The 21,240-nt window shown below is 38.9% G+C and overlaps 1 protein-coding gene across 1 annotated transcript; it reads left to right on the top strand.

Annotated features, from left to right (window-relative positions):
- The first annotated feature begins 8,896 nt into the window (after window positions 1–8,896).
- LOC131245263 (probable transcription factor GLK1) lies at window positions 8,897–16,264 on the top strand. Its single transcript, XM_058244597.1, has 6 exons — window positions 8,897–9,787; window positions 10,277–10,417; window positions 11,341–11,661; window positions 11,746–11,820; window positions 12,046–12,162; window positions 15,534–16,264. Exons 1-6 carry the CDS (start codon window positions 9,368–9,370, stop codon window positions 15,681–15,683), a joined length of 1,224 nt encoding a protein of 407 aa, XP_058100580.1. The 5' UTR covers window positions 8,897–9,367; the 3' UTR covers window positions 15,684–16,264.
- Window positions 16,265–21,240: the final 4,976 nt, after the last annotated feature.

Raw genomic sequence — 21,240 nt, 5'->3', positions numbered from 1 at the left:
ATCTACTAATTTAGAACTTTATTCAACTAAAATAATCAATCATCATCTAATAAAGTTATAATTATAAACGTTTTCAAATTTAATTAAACCAGCAGTAGTTAAAATAACTGGAAACTAAAACTCTTAAAATAAATTTCAAAATCAATTCAGTCGTCTAATGCAGTGAGCTTGTCTTCCGCCAAATACAGCCATTGGTCTTCAGTTTCATCCGCCAACCTGGCTTCATTCTCTGGTACCTGATTAAATCATTCGGCATTGTATATCTTTGTACGGTTGTTAATCCACAACATTAGCTGGCCAGGCTAGCGAGTGAACCCACCATGATTCATACGTAGCATAATATAAGATAGCATGATCAAATTAAAATAGTGTGTATGCAATATGAGCATGGATGCCGAGATGTCATGATATGCATATCGAGTCAGATTATTGTCCACTTGCTTAAGTTCGATATTTGTCAACCAGAAAACTGTATCCTTCAGACATTCACCATAGGTAAGCATGAGCAATTTATACCCATTAGACATCTACCTAAGTACATATGAGTAATTATACATCTACTTCGTGAGTAGGTTTCCACTATCATGGGCATCTGGTAACAAATCTAACAGGCGTAATCATCTAAGTAGGGCTGAAAGTTGGGTGGGTTGGTACTCAATCCTAGCCCAACCCAAGGTTCCTATACCTCAACCCTAACCCAACCCAACCCAACCTCGAGTTGGGAATTCTCAACCAAAGCCCAACCCAAGCGGTCTCGGTTAGGTTGGTCAGGTTGGTTGGGGTTGGTTGGGCGGATACATGCTAATATTTTCGTTATTACATTAGTTTATTATATTTCTATACACTTCTAATTTTTTGTACCTTTGATTTTATTAATTATATATATATATGTAATTATTTATCATAAAGAACTTAATTTTTTCTAAATAAACAAGCTAAAATATAGGACAACCACTCCTTTAAAAGTTGTCTTGTGTAGCACACAATCTATTTGGGAGAGAGAAATTTGGCATATCTTGTTAGCTTGGGTCATCGGAAATAACATGGACTAATGAGACCCGACAACACTAGAATTTCCCGTGCCCTCAACATAGATGATCTACACTCAATTATATATCGATCAGGTTCGGGTTGGGTCAGGCAACCCAAGACCTCAACCCAAGCTCAACCCAAGTTTTATCGGGTTAGTGTTTGATAACCCAAGCCCAAGACCAAACCCAATAAATCCTTCCCAAGCCCAACCCAATGTCGGGTCGGTTGGGTTGAACCCGCCTGACTTTCAACCCTACATCTAAGGAGTTCTCCTAGAAACTCAAGGCACAAGGTGTGCATGCATTTTTAATGTATGCTCAATGTCTATACATTGATATATATAGTCAACCTGATATATCTTTCTCTGAAAGGAAATACAGATTAATGATATCAATGATTGGCATATGTGCGTGTTTAGCATTCATCAGAACCTTTCAAGGCATATATCATAAAACAATGATCATAACTATACAACATTTCAACAATCATACAACAACCATATCAATCATAACAATCTCAATTATCAAATCATCTATTTTAATCATGTAGATATGAGACTCACTCACCTATTTGTGGTAGGGTTGAATCCTTAAATTAATCTGATACTTTGTAATTTATTCTTCAAATCTATATTAAGATTATTTAACATTCAACAAATTTAATCTCATATTCTACCAATAAATGGGATTCACATTTGATTCCCGCAAGATAGCCCAACATTAACTCTTTAGTTAAAATTTGAAAAAAAAAAGGGACTGTTGAACAATTGAGTCAGCTCGAGGGCCCTTGATCAATCTTAGATCAATGAAAATTCGAATTTAGTTTTTCAAGTCTTTGAACACTTTTAGCCACTTTCAAGCAATCGAACCTGTAACGTCCCGGATTTCGAGGGTCGAGCAAAGTTCTACTCTCGAGATCTAGCACATCACTTATGCAATATAGATAATGATGTTCAGATTTCATCCATATCAATAAGTTAAACATGAGTGAGATTATACCAAAATAACATATCATACTCTCGATATAATTAAATTAAGCAAGCGGAAGACTGAAACATATATATTTGAACAGGTAAGTGTTTCACAATCTCTAGAGTATAATTATGTAACCGGGTTGAATATATACATGTATTGTTTCAAAATAGATAAAATATCAAAATGTAAAGTGTCCAACTAATGCATATGTCCCCGTAATCCCGTCGAATCAGCACTAGGTCTATATAGACCTGCCTGAGAGCTGAACGTAGGAGAATTCTTCTTCCTCATCTATGAAGTCCAACTCCGCTGCATAGACTTCCCCATTACCTGCATCTACAATAGAGTCTGGTTGGTGTTTTAAAACACCGTCCCAGGGTGGGAGTGACTGATCAACTCAGTGGTAATATAAGGCAAATGTTAACATGTTATCAAGTCAATCAAACAGTAATGATAAAGCAACACAACAATCACTTCCTAGCTACTCTTGTTAATGTAAGAATGACATGCAGGTAATGATGTATGTCTTCGCACAAAGCTCCCTCACAAGCGACTCCGATAACCAAGTTCGCATATGACAACACTCCCTAAAGTGCACATTCCTTGCCAAAAGCACATCCTAACTAATGCAATACGATGCATGGCCGTGTTAACCGAGTACTTAATTAAGCTTATTCATACAGCAGGTTCGGGAAGCTAAGGTACCTCCCTTTGTATCATTAACTCAAACCAAAGTATCCATCTAGGGTCGTCAATCATAGTTAATCACATATGATAGGCAAGTTGTAGGGCATTACCCTTAATGAAAAACAGTCGATAGGCAAATTTAAAGTTTATACTCGCGGTCACTACGGGGAGGCTCGTCACCTCAGCGTAGGCCGACAACTCGAACACAGTATCCCATACCACCATACCCGGCTCACAAGTTTGGGTTGCTCAATGGTCACTACAGGGACACTTGTCACCCCAGCGTAGGCCGACGCTCGACCACGGTGTCCCATACCACCATGCCCGGCTCATGAGTCTTAGCAGATTGTGGTACCATGGTTGAAACAGGCTTTTACATTATTAAGTGATACCTTAGATTCAAGCAGTGATGTCCATACATGGTAAACATATAATAGGCCAATCTGTTTATTTGATAAGTTCGATTGGTACGAGCACACATTGGCTTAATCGACATGAAGCGCATAAACACCCCTTGTGGCCTAACCACTATCGACAATCATCGTACGACACGGATTCGTCGAGTTACCCAATGTGGTGAGACTAATTTAGTCACCCGAACAGAAACTGTTACCGATTTCCTGGACTATATTGTAGCCCCAATCTTACTCAGATGCAATGGGTAGGCACGTGTGATAATAATCTCAGCATTTAGCAAACAATCTAAATAAATTGCTCATTTTAGCATTTTATCATACACATTGAGCCCATACCTAACACTTGCATTTTATCCATAACTTGCGTAGACGAAATTGAGATTACATGAAGAAAACTATACATATGGATAAGGTAATTGAGAATCCTATCTTAATACCCTTAATAAATACAAATCATCAGCAATTTCTCATTTAGACAATTTATCAAACACTTGAGTTACACTTTACCAAAATATATAGACTAAATTAGTTACGACATATATTATGACAATTCCTTATACAAAGAGGTCATCATGCATATGACAACCATGAATCCCAGATTAGTAGTCATGGCAAGCACAAATCAGGTTCACATGTTCATTTAAATATTTCAACAAACACATGAGATGCATCTTTTATTCAACGTAGTATATACATATATATTACATCAAAATCAGCGTGTCTAAGACGATATAGTAGCAATCAAGTCAGACATAAATTATTAACTGACATTGAAAGCATTGAAAACCATAACCTAAACGTTTATAGTCCGCACCTTTCGTCGGAATACTTGATTTGGACTTGGTTCAAATTTTACGTTCCTGAAAACAGAACGTCGGGTACCTAATGGTGGAATCTGTTAGCTAGGTTGACAAACAACCATTCTGGATCTCAATTACAGTATTAGGGTTAGGATTTCTTAACCAAATCGTAGCCGAAACAGGTTGTGTAGTGTTACAGGAAAGTGATTCGGGGAGTGGAGTCGTGGGAGAGAATCACAGTAACTATTTCTCAAATTTTCTCCTCTCCTTACTCTTTTCTCTTTTTTTCTCTCTTCTCTCTCCTAGGGTTTGGAGAAATTCGTATGAGAGAGAGATGGGGTGGTGTAAGAGCTATATATAGGCCCAGTAGTGATGTAAATGGCTCCAAGGTCACTACATACATGGATTACACCCTTTGGGCAGTTATTTTCGACAAACGGGGCTCACAGGGAGGTCCACTTTTCACATACGTTATAGGGTAAGTTCCCTGACAATGTATATATGCTAGGATGTGATTTCGGCGTGATTGGATAGGCTGATCGACCGTGGATGACCTATGTCAGATCAACGGTTGTACTTACTCGATCGGGACCATAAATATACGGATATGCGTAAGAAAATTTTCTTTTCCCATGGGTGAAGTTAAGTCAGAAACTGACCGTCTAAAATCTTCAATTTCGCCTGTGAGTGAATGACCCAATTCATTTAAGTTTCAATACCTTTTCTATGGATATTCGCGTTTCTCACATACTTCACTCAACATTCAAATTGAATATTTCTGAACACCATCTGAGCTCGATTCCAGCGATGGTTGTTTAGCCCAGTAAGGTGGACATAACCCTATAGTTTCGCGATCATCGGATTCTCGACGCGCGGTCCGGGTCTGATATGAAGTTTCAACGTACTCCCGAGAGCCACAGGCTCGTGGGATTTCTCCTAGGTTTTTAAGTAGTGTTGAGTTAGCAGTATTGATAGTTTTAGGTCTTGCCATTTGTGGAAATGATGGTTCGAGTTAAATCTACCGATTAATTTAGTTTAGCACTTAATTAAGTTTCATCTAAATTACAACAGGGTACAGTCCTTAGGTATTTCTGCCTGAGGTGATACTCGGTTCTTTGTACGGATTTTTCCGAGACATTACAGAACCCCTGCTTGTTGATTGATCGAGCGTAGTTGGATTAAATCAGTTTACTCACTAGATAATTTTGATTACCATCGATCGATCAGGATCGCTCAAAAATCTTCTCAATCGATCGAATCTCGAGTTCGATTTACTCAAATCAGGTTATGAATTTTTTGAATTTGATCATTGGACAAAAATTGACCCTTTCTATCGATCGAATCGATCGATCAATCAATCGAAATCGGATGGATTCTGTCTGTTACAAAAATCATTTTTTCCAGAAAAAAATAGAATTTTCTACTTGTTTCTTAGTTTTGATTGATTACATTGATTATGGAATTGGGTCCAACCCATCCAATGATTTTCCTCATAGTCAAATTTGAAAAAATTAAAGGATTGCTCAGATCCGAACATCTTGCATCTATAATTTGATAGTTGAACTGTTTTTGACAGAATTATCATTAACTATAAAATTTCAAAGATCACTATGAGAAATTTATTCATTAATCCAATCTAAGATTTGAGGTTCTAACACAATTTGGCCTTAAGATCCATATATTCGGATCTCATTAGACTGAAACAATTGAATTTTTCATAGTTAATTATCTTTGTTGCAGAAACTTATTAAAAAATAATTCTATATTGTCCAAAACTTCTCCATTAGATTAAAATGATTGACGCAGAATGAATCAACTATATTCTTTTGCTGAATCTAAAATTTTTAGGTAAGAAATTACAAAAAAAATAAAAATAAAATTCCACCAACCTATCTCTTCATTAAGAGTGCTTTTACTTACATTAAATCCTTAATTATATTAATAAAAATAAATAAATTATTAAAAAATTTAAATTAAGGTATCAAGTGGTTACAAAATCCAAGTTGTTACACCTACCTTAAATAAAATATTTTCATGTTGGCCTGCGATGGATGTATAGTTTTTGCAGCACCCTTGTACACAAATGTGACGGGCGATATTTCCACGTTAAAATATATGACGAAGCGTTTAGCCCCATGCTGCGTGCAAGAGACTCACCGCATGTTTGATACACTGGCTACGCATGACACGTATACAATGTTTATTAATTTGTATAGTGTCTGCCTATCATCCATCATGCTCCGCTAAAGTATCAAAGTTTTTCTCCCAGAGGTATTATATCATTGTCAGGTTAGAGATTGTACGGTAAGTTCGTACATGTGAGGTCCAAAGCACTGGTTCGATGGGACTCACCGTGGCTGGCGCACACCACCACAGTATCTGGTAGAGTGAAAGATCCTGGCGGTAGAATATCTAGTCTTCTATTGGCTGAATGGAACCGATGTTGTACTTGCTTTCTTGACCGTTTCTTTGTTAGCCACTGACGATAAGGTTTAAGAATTTTCCAGCCGAGAGATTTTTGGTCCATCGGCCATTCACAGTGGGGCCAATAATATAAGTGGTCTGCAACAGACGCAGATTGCGTCTAGGGGTGTACACAAACTGAGCTAGCTTGGTTAGCTCACTGGAATCCGGCTTGAAAAAGATTGATTCGACTCTGTTCAAAGCTGAGTTCGAGCCAAGTTGAGCTGATTTTTTGAGCTCAAAAATGAGTTTGAGTCGAGTTCGAACGGGCCCTAGCATGAGTCGACTCAAATCGAATACAAATTGAATCAAACTCGGATCAAATCAGTTTGGTGACTCGGTTACTTTGATATTGATGTTGCTTACCAAGTGTTTGATGAAATGACTCAACAAAGTGTGATTGGTGGCAAGGAAGGTATGTATATGAAACAAATACCCTTTTTCCCTTAATTTTGATGTTGTTTAGAGGGTATTTGATAAAATATCTGTAAAATCACTACTATTGTTTTACATACAGTGAGATTTAATTTGAAAGCGCAGTCCATGTGTTTGTGAAAATGTTGCACAGGTGAACTCAGCTCAAACTTAGCTCGAACTGGCCCGAGCTGCTGACTGAACCGAGCCAGGATGGCCAATCAGGCTTGAAGACCAAGCTGAGTTCAAGCAAGGGTTAGCTAGTGGCCAAGCCAAGTCAAGCTGAGGCCAGCTCGACTTCGTTCGACTCGGTGTACACCCCTAATTGTGTCCTACCTCCGCCCATCTCTAGCCCCGAACGATCAGTTCCGTGGGCGAGTACACCGAGATGCATCTATTTATACACGTCATCCATCCTTTCTCCATATCATTTTAAGGAACACATTGCATCCTACCACTGTTGGGAACAGGCAGGGGCTTTGAGTGGCCACCGTGATGTATGGGTCTTATCCACACCGTCCATCCTTTTTTTCATATTGTTTTAGAGTATAAGCCCAAAAGTGAGGTAGATCAAAGGCTCAAGTTGACTACACAATGGGGATTAAATTGTTGCCAGTGAAAACCTTTTAGGGGCCACGGAAGTTTTGGATGGAGCTGATATTTGTGTTTTCTATTCATTCAAGACTACATAACTTTATGAATAGGTTGGACGAAAAATAAACATTACAATGGGCCCTAGGAAAGTTTCAACAGTGAGAATCATTATCACCACTGCTTCATGTGATGTGGCCCACTTGAGCCTTGAATCTTCCTAATTTTTGGACTTATACCCTAAAATGATACCAAGAAAAATGGAGACAGGCGGGTGGTATGCAATCCGCATCACAAACGTAGGCGTATTTTGTCCTGCCTCCACCCGTATAAGGATCGTGTCCTATCCCACTGGTCTCTAGACAGTCAATTTTGTGGGTGAGCCCATCGTGATGTATCTGATTTATTTATGTCATTCATTCCTTTTCTCATCTTATTTTAAGGTATGAGTACAAAAATAAGTTATATCTAACATTGAAGTGGACCACACCATATATGACTTTTGCATTTAATGCAACTAGGCTTATTATCTGGTGTATTCCATTGAGCGTTAGATCTGCCTCATTTTCATGTATATACCTTAAATTAGGACGTCGTATTAATGTATGTGCGTACAAATGAAGTATTATTTTAACGTATGAGGTAAAAAAATGAGGCAGATAGATCACTAAAGTAGACCACGCCAAATAGTAAGCTGGGTTGCATGCAACATTAAATGCAAGTTGCATGGAATGAAAGAGTCATCAATAGTGTGGTCCACTATAGCGTTGGATTTGACTTATTTTTGTGCTCATACGTTAAAATGATATAAATAAAGGGATGTACAGCATCGATAAACAGTTAAACAATGATGGACCCGCCTACAGAACTGCACGTTATCGCCATAGACGGGCGGGACAGGACGCAATCCGCATCCGTTTGGATCAGTGAACAACGGCCCCACGTGGATCAGTGTACAGATTGCGGATTGAAAACTGGAACAGTACTTTTACAATCTCCCTGCCGAGCATAATGCTCGAACGAAAAAAAAAATAGTCCTGTCCGACCCCAAATGTTGCGCAAGTGGGACCCACCTTTCGGTAAATAAATCCATTAATTGGCCATTAGGCCACGACAGCGATGGGCTACGCGCCATTATCTCCCTATCAGATGGTCAAATCTACGTCACTGAAATATACAGTTACAAACTACGTGTCACATTTAACAACGCCCAATCTGACAGTTAATATCATCAGACGGTGTAGATTTTTTTCTGGGCATATCACATCGTCAATGGACCCACCATATAAACGATTGGGATCACCAGTACATGTGCCCAATGTGTACAGTGTATTGGGCGGAGAAAACTGGTGGGTCCAACGTAGGTGTGGCATGGAAAGAAGATAGCTGTCATTATAAGAAAAGGCCAGTATAATTACGTCCACTCGACATCCTTTTTCCCTTCCTCTGTAGACGGAAAAACCAGATCCTCTTACATTATTTGGTCTCTCTCTCTCTCTCTCTCTCTCTCTCTCTCTCTCTCTCTCTCTCTCTCTCTCTCCCTGCCACTGAAATAAGAGAATAAAAAATAAAACCAAGCTCACAAGCTCTTCTGATTTTCAAAAGCCTTCAAAAAAACAAGTCCACAGGATCCAGAAAGAGAGAGAAAAGAAAAACAAATACAAGCCCAAACAAAACCCAGAAAACAAATTCTCATAAATGTCGCAAGAAGTTGTGGTTGATACATAATCTCTCTCTCCACTCTCCGAATACTCCTACACTCCAAAAACCCAACCAAACCAAACCATAAGTTCCAAATTCCCTCTCCCTCCTCTCATCAGATTTCCGGCGTCGACTTGCTGAGAAACCAGATAATTCTCTCTCGATCCAATCCAACTGACGATGAGGTCTACATGCAGCACCATGTGCATGCACACCATCAACAAGATACACGTTTTGTGTGTGTCATGTTAATATGTGCAAGGATTTTGGTTATTTTACATAATTTGGAATGCTTTCAGTATCACCTCTTAGAAGCTCCAAGAATGAAAGGGAGGGAGAGATGGAAAGCTTCTTGGCTGCAGCAGACGATTTCACTGACGGGTTGTCGGCAAACTTGCTTGACGATATCAACTTCGATGATCTCTTCGTCGGAATTGATGATGGAGATGTACTCCCAGATTTGGAGATGGACCCAGAGATGCTCACAGAATTCCCGGTGGAGTCATCGTCGGAGGTGACTATGTCGCCACCGACGACTGTGACTGAGAAAGTGGAGGAGAAGAAGGGATCAAGTGGAGGAGAGAAGTTGGCGAGTAAGAGAGAGGACTCAGTCACGACATCAGCAAATTCTGGGCTGTGGGATGGCGATGGAGGCCGGAAGCCGGCAATAGTGCAGGCCAAAGGGTCCCAAGGGAGGAAGAAAGTGAAGGTAAGTACTAACGAGGGGTGTGTGTGAGCGTGCTAACATGAGCCCATGGTGTAACTATTGCTAAGGAGATTCGAGTAGGGTTCTCTCTCACAATAAAACTGAATTACAAGATAAATAGATGGTCCCATATATCATGAGTGTGGAAAAAGGCATCAATAAAATCATGGGTTGGTTTGGTCCTGGATGAGCACAAGACTCTGAAGGTGCATGTTAGATACGGGTCTTGTGAGAAAAGGGAAGAGAGGTAATTGGGATTTGGTGAAATTAAAAAAAAGAAAATCCATCTTACCAATGGATTTGATTATCCAATTGATATGATTTTTTATTTTATTTTTAATGGTAGCCCATGAAATGTGTTCTGGACCTTATGAACGGTCCCAATCAAGTGTCCAGACTGAGTTGTAGTGGGAATGAGACCACCTGATCATTTATCCCAAATTCCTTTTTTTTTTGGTTTTTGTTTGTGAACTTTCATCGGATTGTGTGTAGGTGGATTGGACGCCAGACCTGCACCGTCGATTTGTTCAAGTGGTGGAGCAGCTGGGAGTGGATAAGGCAGTGCCTTCACGGATTTTGGAGCTTATGGGGATTGATTGTCTTACGCGCCATAACATTGCCAGTCATCTTCAAGTACATAGACCTCTCTTCTATCTGCTACACCGTTTGAAATTTTCAAGCTCTTATCTATTTTCATTTTCTTTTCAACCTTTCTTTTCTGATGTTAGATATGAATTGGTTTTTTTTCTTCTTCTTCTTCTTCTTTTTCTTTTTTTTTTAATAATTTATTTATTTAAATGTTTTTGTTTTCATTGATGGGAAACATGGTTTTTTTTTTTCCTTTCCTTCCCAAAAACATAGAAAAGAATTTCAGCCTTGTTCTTGGTAATGGATAGAAGAAGCTTGTAGATATAACAATTTAAAAAAAAAAAAACATTTTTCTCTTTTTTAATTTAGGAAAACATATTAAAAAAACATGGGTTTTGTTTGAAAGATTGGAGGTCCTAAGTAAAATATAGAAATGGCTGTTTGGTTTTTTCTAATGAATTGAAAGATCTTCTAAAGCTCATATTTGCAATATTTAGTAGGGTTTGGTTGCAATAACTTGTACAATGGGGCCATCTTCAAATGGGGAGCTTCTGGTTTTTTTTTTTTTTATCTACAATGTGGCTATAACTCAGGATTGCCATCTTCTGTAGCCCTGTTGACCCACACGCAGAGATGGTCCAATATTAGGAGCCGCCATCTTCTCACTGGTACCATAAGATATGGCCCAATCACTTGGAAGGATGATCCTTACCTATGATTTTGGGTTGAATGTGAACCATCTAAATTTTTTTCAATTCAAGTTTCATGTACTGGTCTGCATGTGGTAGCATCAAGGACATGGACGGTTAAGATCATCAGATCATCTCAACATGTGGGCCCAATGTTGGAACACATGGTGGCTGATCCGGAGTCATGATTGGGAGAAATGAAAGTTATAAGAGATGTAGACTTAAATTGAAAAAACAAAGAATAGCATGAAGAGGCTGAATATTGTGAGTTATGTACAGAAATATCGGTCGCATCGGAAGCATACGCTAGCAAGGGAAGCAGGGGCGGCAAGCTGGAGCCAAAGGCGGCAAATGTATGGGGGTGGAGGGAAGAGAGATATGGGTCCTTGGATTGCACCTACAATGGGATTCCCTCCTCTTCCTCTCCCTACTGCCTTCCAGCATTTCAGGCCATTGCACGTGTGGGGCCATCCGACCGTAGATCAGTCCATTGTACATCTGTGGCCGAAACATCTGGTCCATTCGCCATCTCCACCGCCACCATCATGGGTGCCTCCTCCTCCTCTGGATCCTTCCTATTGGCACCCTCCACATCAGCATGTAATATCTCTCTCTCTCTCTCTCTCTCTCTCTCTCTCTCTCTCTCTCTCTCTCTCTCTCTCAAAACGTGACTCTTCCCTTCAGGTATCCAAAGATGGCTGGGCTCCAAATGCTTTCACCCAAGGGACTCCTTGTTTCCCTCAACCAATGACAGCCCCGGTATTTGTCTCAGCCTTTTCCTTACTCTTTTGTTTGCATTTGTGCATCTTTTCCGTTAGCCCTTGGATTCATTTACTAGCTTCCTATCACATGTTGGTCACTGCTACAAAACACAAGAGACAGCTTCCATTTATATCATGGTAACTGTAACAAATAAAACATCTCTTGCACATGTAAATAGATTAGAATATGGAGAGTTTTACTCTTTCAAGGAAATGTATGCAGAGATTTCCTACTCCAATTACAGTTCCAGTGCCAGGCATTCCACCCCATGCATTGCGCAAAGTAGACAACGGCATTCCCATTCCAAGCGGACAATCCGACCATATAGACTTCCATCCGGTAAGAAGCTATTTTCTGTTTTCTCCCTCCCTTTTGGGAATTGATATCTGTCCCCCAAGTTTTTGATACGTACACTGCCTTTTCTGTTCTTGACATTAGAACAGCACAAAAGCGTACTATCTTAGTACTTGTGCCGTCTCTCCAAAGCACACATAGTAGGGTTATTTTTCAGTCGTTTCCATCCATCTCCTAGGCCCTTGCATGGATGGCTTATGTTTCAAAAATCAAACCTGCCAAACAATCATATCTTGACCATTAACCATTTTTAGTTTAGACCATCCATTTGATGTTGTCCACTGATTAGATGGATATGATTGTTTAATAGGCCTAATTTTTTAGAGATAAGCCATCCATGCTAGGTCTATCTATATATGGGTAGACCGGACCTAGCATACTTGTTGTTAAAGAGAGATGGTTCTGCAATCTTCCAGTTTTTCTAAGTCCAGGCTATCATCTCCCACGTGCATGGAAGAGTTTTGGGTATTATTTATCGGATTTGATTTTCGAGATAAACGCACAGAATAATTACATTATGGATGGATTGAACACGGGCTTTGAACAAATTGGAATGCAGCAAGTTTGAGAAATTGCTCTCTCACCATTAGGGGTGTACATCTAGCTGAACCGAGTCGAGCTGAACCCAGCTCGGTCGCCAAGCACATCCAGCTTGAACTCGGCTCGGCTTGATGACCGAGCCAACATCTCCAGCTCGGCTTGGCTCGGCCAGCAATTGAAACAGTTCGAGCCAGTTTCGAGCTTCGAGCTTTCAAGCCGAGTTTGAGATGTCTCGAGGCCCACAAGGAACAATAGGGATAGAGAAAGGTAATTTGCTTTATGCACTAATCAAAGAGGTGACCTCAATTTATTTGATAATTTTTTTTCAATATGTTTAACTGATTTCAAAATCGGCAACATAAAAAATAAATAAAAGAAAGCTAAGAAAAACCAAATCATACAGAACCACGAGATTGAATAACGAGCAGCATCCAATTCTAATATATAATCGATAGCAAATATTGAATAATGCACCAAATGTGCTAAGGATAGAAACCGAAAATCCAAAACTACAGGAAATTCAACGACGAGAGAGAGAGAGAGAGAGAGAGAGAGAGAGAGAGAGAGAGAGTGTGTGTGTGTGTGTATGGAGATCTTGTGGAGAGGAACTTGGGAGTTGAAGTGGATGTAATCACCAGGTGTTGAAGAGACACTTTTCATCGCTGCTCCTACAATTCTCCGTTCATCTCTCGCTCTCTCTCTCTGATTTTATTTTTTTTTACACTGGCGAATGTAGAGAGAGAGGGGTGCACGAGATTGGTCCAGATGGTAGGAAAGGAACGGAGAGAGAGAGAGAGAGAGAGAGAAGATGGGTTAGGGTTTAGGGGGCGGGCATCCGTGCGGGTAAGGGAAAATGAATAAAGGGTAATAGGGTTTTTTTTTTTTTTTAAAAAGGGTATATGTGCCTTGTACCAGGTCGAGCCGAGTCAAACCGAGTCGAGACGAGTTCGAGTTGGATTTGATCCAAGTCGAGTCGAGCTGCGGTAAGCTCGAACTCATTTTCAAGCTCCAAAAATAAAGCTCGACTTGGCTCGAACTCAGCTTCGATCCGAGTCGAGTCAAGCTTTTTCGAGTCGAGTCAAGTGAGCCAATCAAGCTAGCTCGGAACGTGTACACCCCTACTCACCATTACCATAGATTGGCAAGGCCATCTGTTAATATCTTAAATCAGTTACAAGATGGCTGTTTAATTGTCCATTAAAACAGTATACAAATACCCTAGAAATTTGAATTTCAATACCCTCCCGCAAGCACATCTGCGTCCGCCAAAACTGAGACACATCAAATCCTTTGAATTGATCATGTGTGACTGCATAAGAACGTCGTGAGTCAGATTAAAAATGGTTTGTTTGTGTATGAAGCAACATTCAGATTTGATCAAAGCTCCTTCAAATATGTTTGTCGCACTCAAATTGTCACACTACACTGTTGATGAAAGTTTTAGAAACACTCTTAGGTCACAAAGGAGCAAGTGATGTTATATCTTTATTGTGGAATTGATGGATATCATTTATGCATCAATAATGAAGATTCAAAGCTTTAATCTCAAAAGCAACTTGATTTAGAAGACATTCCTGATGCCTCAATATCGTCGATGAAAATTTTAATTTTCCTCACTTCACACCTCTAGAAGAACCTTCAATGGGACTAAGGTTTTCTCTATTATATTAGCGAGGGAATCAAGACATTTATTTACAGAAAAGAGGGACAGAGAAGCTTACCCATCATACTTCTCTCTTCTATGGTCTTCATACCGTAAATTTCTATATCCGGCTTAATAACCGTGTATAGGGACACCGGTTCAAGCATCCTGCCTCAAACCTATTTGCAATGATTATAACTGTAGTGGGGCCCATTGAATCTCTCAATCTAAATAATTTAATGATTAGATCTAAATTGATGATCATAAGTGGCCCACCTGATAAGAGTCTTACAAGTGAAGCCAACAAATTTCAGCAACAACATTAGCAAGAGCTTCATCTTTTGTTCTGGCACTCAAACATACAACAATAGCATGTTTCTTCTAAGTTCAAGAAACAAGATTTGGTCCAGAAAACACAATAACCACTCATAGTGTCTATGATATATAAGGATTACCAGCTCAATCAGCATCAAAATATGCATAGAGCAATATGCAAGGCATAGTAACAAGATGAATTCTAAATGAATGTGTATAAATATTAGGTAGCAAATAAAGGATTTGTTTTGCAGCCGTCCAATGTTATGTGGTGATCTAGATGGCTAATATAATTTGATGATGGAGGTGGAGGTGGAAGGACCATCAAATTAAGAGTTCTTTCATTGCAATAGCTTAGGTTATAGAAAGGTGCACCTGGCCATCATTCAACAACCATTGCTGTGTCAAGTTATTTTAATTTCTTTTAAGACCACGACAGAGACAAACATTTGTGTATACATGAACTTCCACATACAATGCTTGCTTTCATACCAATGTGTCATTCTAAAGAGTATCCTAAACGTGCACACGGTGGGACATACCATGAAAATTTTTATAGGAGAAAAGTGGGATGGTCCATTCATTAGGTGGGCTATGCCTTCCAAATCAAGGGATTCAATGGGTCCAGTTTTCTCCTAGTTCATATTTATGTTGTGGCCCACCTTTTGCATGACTAAGATGAAAGTTAAAAAAAATTAAAATAATTAAATTAAAAAAAAAAAAAAAAACATTGTATGCTAAGGCTCACATACATCATTATTATATGTGAACAATATGTCTCTATAACAAAATAATGTAGCATGTACTTGTTTATAGTATGGAACTTTATTTACATCTGTTGTTTTTGGGATTTGAACAGTCAAAAGAGACCGTAGATGCAGCTATTGGAGATGTTTTAGCAAAGCCATGGCTGCCACTTCCTCTTGGACTAAAGCCCCCATCTATGGAGGGTGTGTTGGTGGAACTACAAAAGCAAGGAATATCAAAAATACCACCATCTTGTGCTTGATAACATTAACAATATCTAAGGGTTGCCCCAAAAAAAACCAATAAAACCCGAAATTCGCCGACATATCCTTCTTGTAAAAAAGTACCCTTGAAAGCTCTTTCTTTTTCTTTCTTTCTTTTCTTTTAATTTTACATGAGGTTGTAACAGTGTGAGATATTATATAGTAAGCCCAAAATGTTTTTCTTTTTTCTTTTTTTGGGTAGAATGTTGGGGCTACTTGCTCTCTAAATGCAGTAAAGAGGGTCGATCGATCCTGGGTAATGCTGTATAAGAACGGTGCGCTACCAACTAAACTATTGAGTTGGGGTTAACTCAAGCTGTGTCCATTTCATGGTTTTCCATTCTTAAAGCCAGAGTTTCCTATTCGTCATGGACATGGAACTGTTTGGTACCACACCAGGGCCCATAATTGATTTATCCAATCTATTGATTTGATAGCCTCCATTGTAGATCAACCATGCTCCAAAATCTCTTCATTTGGTTAATTCTATCATTTTCATTGTTTACATGTAAATACATGGTTAAGAAGAAATACACCATAGTCGATACTCCATGGAGAAAAGACAAAAGGTTGAGGGTTATCTTTCAAGGAGACACGGTCATATACCACACTGGGAAACTGCAGCCTCTCCTTTCTTTTGTTGTTTTTAAGCTCCAGTTTTCGTGAATGCTGTGTGGGAGTTATATGATAGGTGAGGCCCGTTGTTTTTGTGGTGCCCATCAGAAGGAACCTGTTTGTATATCCTTTTTTTACAAAGTTACAGGTGGTGTGTTTCCACCTCTCTGAAAAAAAAAACAAAACAAACTCAAGTTTTCAGTCTACTCCATGGGGGTTATTTTGGGACGAAGTGTAGATTCCAAAATAACTGGTTTTAAATTTTGAATCATAGGCCATGTTTTTGTGCCCCAAAAATGGGTTTGGATGAGTTTCCTGGGGCGGCATGACAAGTTGGGCCATCGCTTCTGAAACTTGTGTCTGTGAATAAGGGCTTATCTACCCACATGATCATAGTTAAGTATATGTGATCATCAAAGCATTATCCTTTTTTGTCAAGATAATGTAAGAATTTTCAAAAAAAAAAACAAAAAAACAACGTATGCAATCATATATGGAGGATAGTGGTATTTTGTGTCGGAAAGGTGTCTTACACGCACTGAAATGCCTGATTTTTTTTTAACTATTCATTTATTAATCAATATGAACAACAATACATTTCAGGTGGGCGCCACAAAGATGAATGACGACCTCACCTATCATATACCCGGAGCGCACCTCACTCAAAGAGCCCATAACTAAGAAGCTATAAAGAAAAAAGAGAACTTAAAGGCGAGTTCAAGTATCGAGAAAAAACCGCTTACAGAGAATCTGTTGAGATATAGAGTTTGAAAAACTATTTACATAAAGTAAATTTAAATTGAGAAAAAGAGAAAACTTATCGGTTTATAGAAGTCGAGGCATGACATGAGTCACTCGGCTTGAAATCGAATTTGCTCCCCTTGGACAGCATCCTAAGTGCAATAGGTTTCCAGAGCAATCGACCTCCAGGATACAACAACTATGACCCCGTCCCAGCGGTGCACTCACTCTGCAGAAGCTCGAACCACTTTGTAGTCTTAACCCGAACTAGAAAACACTTAAACCGTATTTTTAATATAAAACAAACTTTTTCTTATTATTTAAAAAAAAAAAAAAAAAAACAGATGAGAGAAAGTCTATTTATAGACTTTGTGAAGACACCCTTTCACAAAGGGTTATGACTATTGGGTTTAAACCCAAGTGGTATGACCCTTAGGCTTCAAAAGACACAACTTTTCAAGACAAAAATTGAAGGGATATAACCTTTCAGTGAAAAGACACATCCGTAGGGCACATGCGCACCTATGGCCACAGTCATGATCCATCCCAACGGATATTTTGAAACATTAAAATATTTTAAAACAATTTAAAATACAACAGAGTCATCAATTAACACTTTTTAATTGTACCCAAACCAGCATTGTCTATGGTGATAAGACCCTTCACCGGACTAGGGATCTCCAATCTGTTAAGATATCTTTTATTAAGCCATCCACCACTACCCATCCTTGCTAGAGCATCCACAACTGCAACTGCATTTCCTTCAGGCAAGATATGAGTAATTTTGAAGTTAATTGATTGCCGAATGGGCTGAATATATGGCACCTAATCGATACCAGATATTCCATGAAGGTACGACTTAGGGGTTGGAAGCCGCCTCTGTAATTCGAGAGTCTATTTCTACAACAATGTTAGATAGCCCCATAAACCCACAAATCTCCAAACCATCTATTAGGGCATGTGCTTCCATGGTGGTGTTAGTGACCCGCCTATATGAGTTGTGGAAGGGGAAAATAACTTCCCCCTTCACCTAGATTCCCCCTAGTAGAGCCATCTACATTTAGTTTGAGCCAATTCAGCTTTGGCCTGGACCATTTAATGATCCGTAATCTCATTTTGTCTTTGCACTTAATACCTTCCAATCTCAAGGATTGGATAGTTACCGTTTAGACAGGGTCTTCCTACTTTAACCAACAACCTCATGATGTAGAACGTGTCACAGATATGTTGCTAGTATGGTTGGGCCAAAAGGTGGATTGTAAATTGACCGTAACTTTTGATCTAGGTATTATTACGGGGTGCACAACCTATCACTCTTTATTGAAACGGGTCATCCGAGGTAAACAGACCTACACAGTGGGTCGCATCTGTCCATTTCGTAAGAAAACACGCGCTTTCAGCTCAAAAACAATTTTTTAGAAAAAAATTACTATTTTTAGTAATTTTGAATTTTTTAATATTTTTCTATTTTTAGAGTTTTAGATTTTCTTCCTTTTTAAAAATAACTTGTAATTATGCTAAGAATCTTCTAGCAAAAGTTTATTTCAAATTTTTATTTTTAGAAATTAGGCTTTTTAAGAGTTTTAATATAATTAGAATTTTTATTAGAGTTACAAATTTGCTATTTTTGATAATTATGAAATATGAGGTTTTTTTTTCTATATTAATGGCGTAAGGTACATAGATATTACACAATCATCAATCAAATTATAAATTTATAGAATTTATTTTCCATTTTCCTTGCTTTTTTTTTCGCGAATTCAAAAAGTCTCTGTGAGGAGGTTAGAAAAGCTTCATGGATTTAGAGTAGTTATCTTGAGGAAGTCACGTTAATCCCTGCCTCACCTCATGCCTGCCTCTCTCAGCCACAACCGAATATTTTACCAATGATGGCTTCCGTCGACACCCTCTTCTCATCAAACCTGCGTGCATTCCTTCCTAGCTAAATTTCCCACACTATGAAATCCAGGGCCAAACCCCTTATCTTGAACGTCCATGACGAACTAGCCTTACTAGTCCAATGGATAATTCTTTGTGCAACAGATTGATTCGCCTGAATGTGTGCATATTGAATAGACAAGCAAGATTCATAACATAATAATATCATATATTACAGACGCAAGACACAAACTTCTATGGTCATCCACCTACCGTAAAAACGTGCCCATGACTGTGGCCCACCAATGTATGCCACATGCCTATCTTTCTTTCTCCAATGGAGGGCCCTTTTTGACGTTGACGTTGCAGCTTGTGAATGATTGGAATTAATCTCAGACATGTGTAACACATTTAAACAAGTACAGGAGGCGGTAAATCACAATCTTTCCAATTTTTTTTTTATTTTTTATTTTTTAATGAAAAAGAATGCGGGGATAGTTTCAATAACAACGACTCCAATGTGAATAAATAGATAAACCACTACTCTCCAACATGGTCGGTTTTGGAAACGAGCCTGGGATCTCAGTTTACACAGTTGGGGCCCATGGTTCCAAGATCCAGATCTTTGGTATGATGGGGCCTGCAGAAAATGGATAGTGGCCGTCCACAAATGGTCAATTAAGAAAATGAAATATATGAACATTAAAAGGCCAAAGATCCTTGCTAGGGATGGGCATAGGCATACAAATACTAACCGATGGATGGTGTAAATTTCTTTGGGTCAAGGATCATATATAATATTCCTTGAAAAAGTATAGAACAAAGAGGAGGTAGCTTGCAAGACAGTGGGAGAGAAGGTAAGAAACCGTTCTGGCAGGAAAGTATACATGCTTACATTAACCCAATCAAACAATCCAAAGTTGTAGGAAACACAGTTAGGTCATCATTAAAAATTCAAAATTATTTAACAGTCCTAACTTTCGATTAACAAACATTTGTTGGCTCATGAATTCAAATCATTAATATTTTCATTATGATTGCTGATTAAATACACCCAATAAGCAAGTTACAAAATCAAATCACTCTACGATCCATCTAGATAAGAGCCCATGATTTGTACAATTTGTTTTGAGATCATCAAATAGCACACCCATGATTTAATAGTGAATGCCACATCATGCCCTAGTAGAGTTTGAAAGTTTTTAACATGTAAAAATGAGAACCATGCAGCTCGATCATAAATTACCGAAATGCTCTTTATTTTGCTAAAAATGCTTCTAAGGGCCTGTTGTAACACATCTCTGTACACCGAGTCTTCCACACCTTACACCTTTAGACAAGAGTTTGTAACCCATTGAAACCCCTCATCTTAGGCTATTTTTGACCAATCACAATTGAGTGGGGTCCACTAGTACACCCAATCATGTTATCCAACTCTTAGAGAAATCCAAACAATTAATCAATGAGGCCCATCATATAGAATTCTTACATTCAAAAGTTAACCAAAATACCTGTACAGATTGTAAGATGGGAAACCAATAATGTGGTAGAAAGCACAACCCTCTGGTAAGGTAGCAATCACAAGCTACCCCTCCTGTTCTGCGCCAGTGCCACCATGAAACCTTCGACCATGATTACCACTCACATAAACTGTAGGAACAAATTTCATCCTGATACTAAACTTAATGTCACCGCAAGGCGTTCCATCCCCACATTTCGTGTGATATGGCTCACCTAAGCTTTAGATCTGCTTGATTTTTAGAATCTTGTGTTGTTGTAGACTTTCAAAAGTGGATCTCTATGGGCCCCACACAGCTCCTGGCAGAGAGATATCTCTGTGCCTGGGTTCACAAGCAATCTGCTCTCCACTGGCCAATAGGTCCACATGTGACATGCAATCATGTGCTGCCCGGCCTCTGGACTTTCTCGCGTGACATTTGTTTTAAGGCCCTGATTGCGGCACTCTATTGCCTGATATATATATATATATATATACACACACACACACACACACACACACACACACACACACACACCATTGTAATGAATTGGGCTAACCACATATGGTCATCTACCATGATCATGCTGGAAAATCTGGAAGAAGGGTTCCAATGGTCCTCTTGAGATGATCACACCCATTCAAGAGAGAGTTTGTTTATTTCACAACTCTGTTTTTTCTTTATTCTTTTCATTTTTTCTTTATTCTTTTCATTAATACTGCAACAACTTGTGGGTGTGAGTGTGTGTGTATATATATAATGCCATAAGATGCCTATCTACCTCCAACAATTATCAGCTGAAATCCTACCAATTCAAGCAACC

This window comes from Magnolia sinica, chromosome 5, assembly GCF_029962835.1.
Source record: "Magnolia sinica isolate HGM2019 chromosome 5, MsV1, whole genome shotgun sequence".
Taxonomy (NCBI): Eukaryota; Viridiplantae; Streptophyta; class Magnoliopsida; order Magnoliales; family Magnoliaceae; genus Magnolia; species Magnolia sinica.
The sequence above is the reverse complement of the archived record's forward strand: the minus strand, read 5'-3'. Positions and strand labels throughout refer to the sequence as shown.

What these genes read in the sequence shown, in the direction of transcription:
- LOC131245263 (XM_058244597.1), top strand. Translation starts at nt 9,368, where the DNA reads ATGCTTTCAGTATCACCTCTTAGAAGCTCCAAGAATGAAAGGGAGGGA. An exon ending in AAGGGAGGAAGAAAGTGAAG is followed by an intron (nt 9,788 to 10,276) that starts GTAAGTACTAAC and finishes GATTGTGTGTAG; the next exon opens with GTGGATTGGACGCCAGACCT. An exon ending in GGCACCCTCCACATCAGCAT is followed by an intron (nt 11,662 to 11,745) that starts GTAATATCTCTC and finishes TCTTCCCTTCAG; the next exon opens with GTATCCAAAGATGGCTGGGC.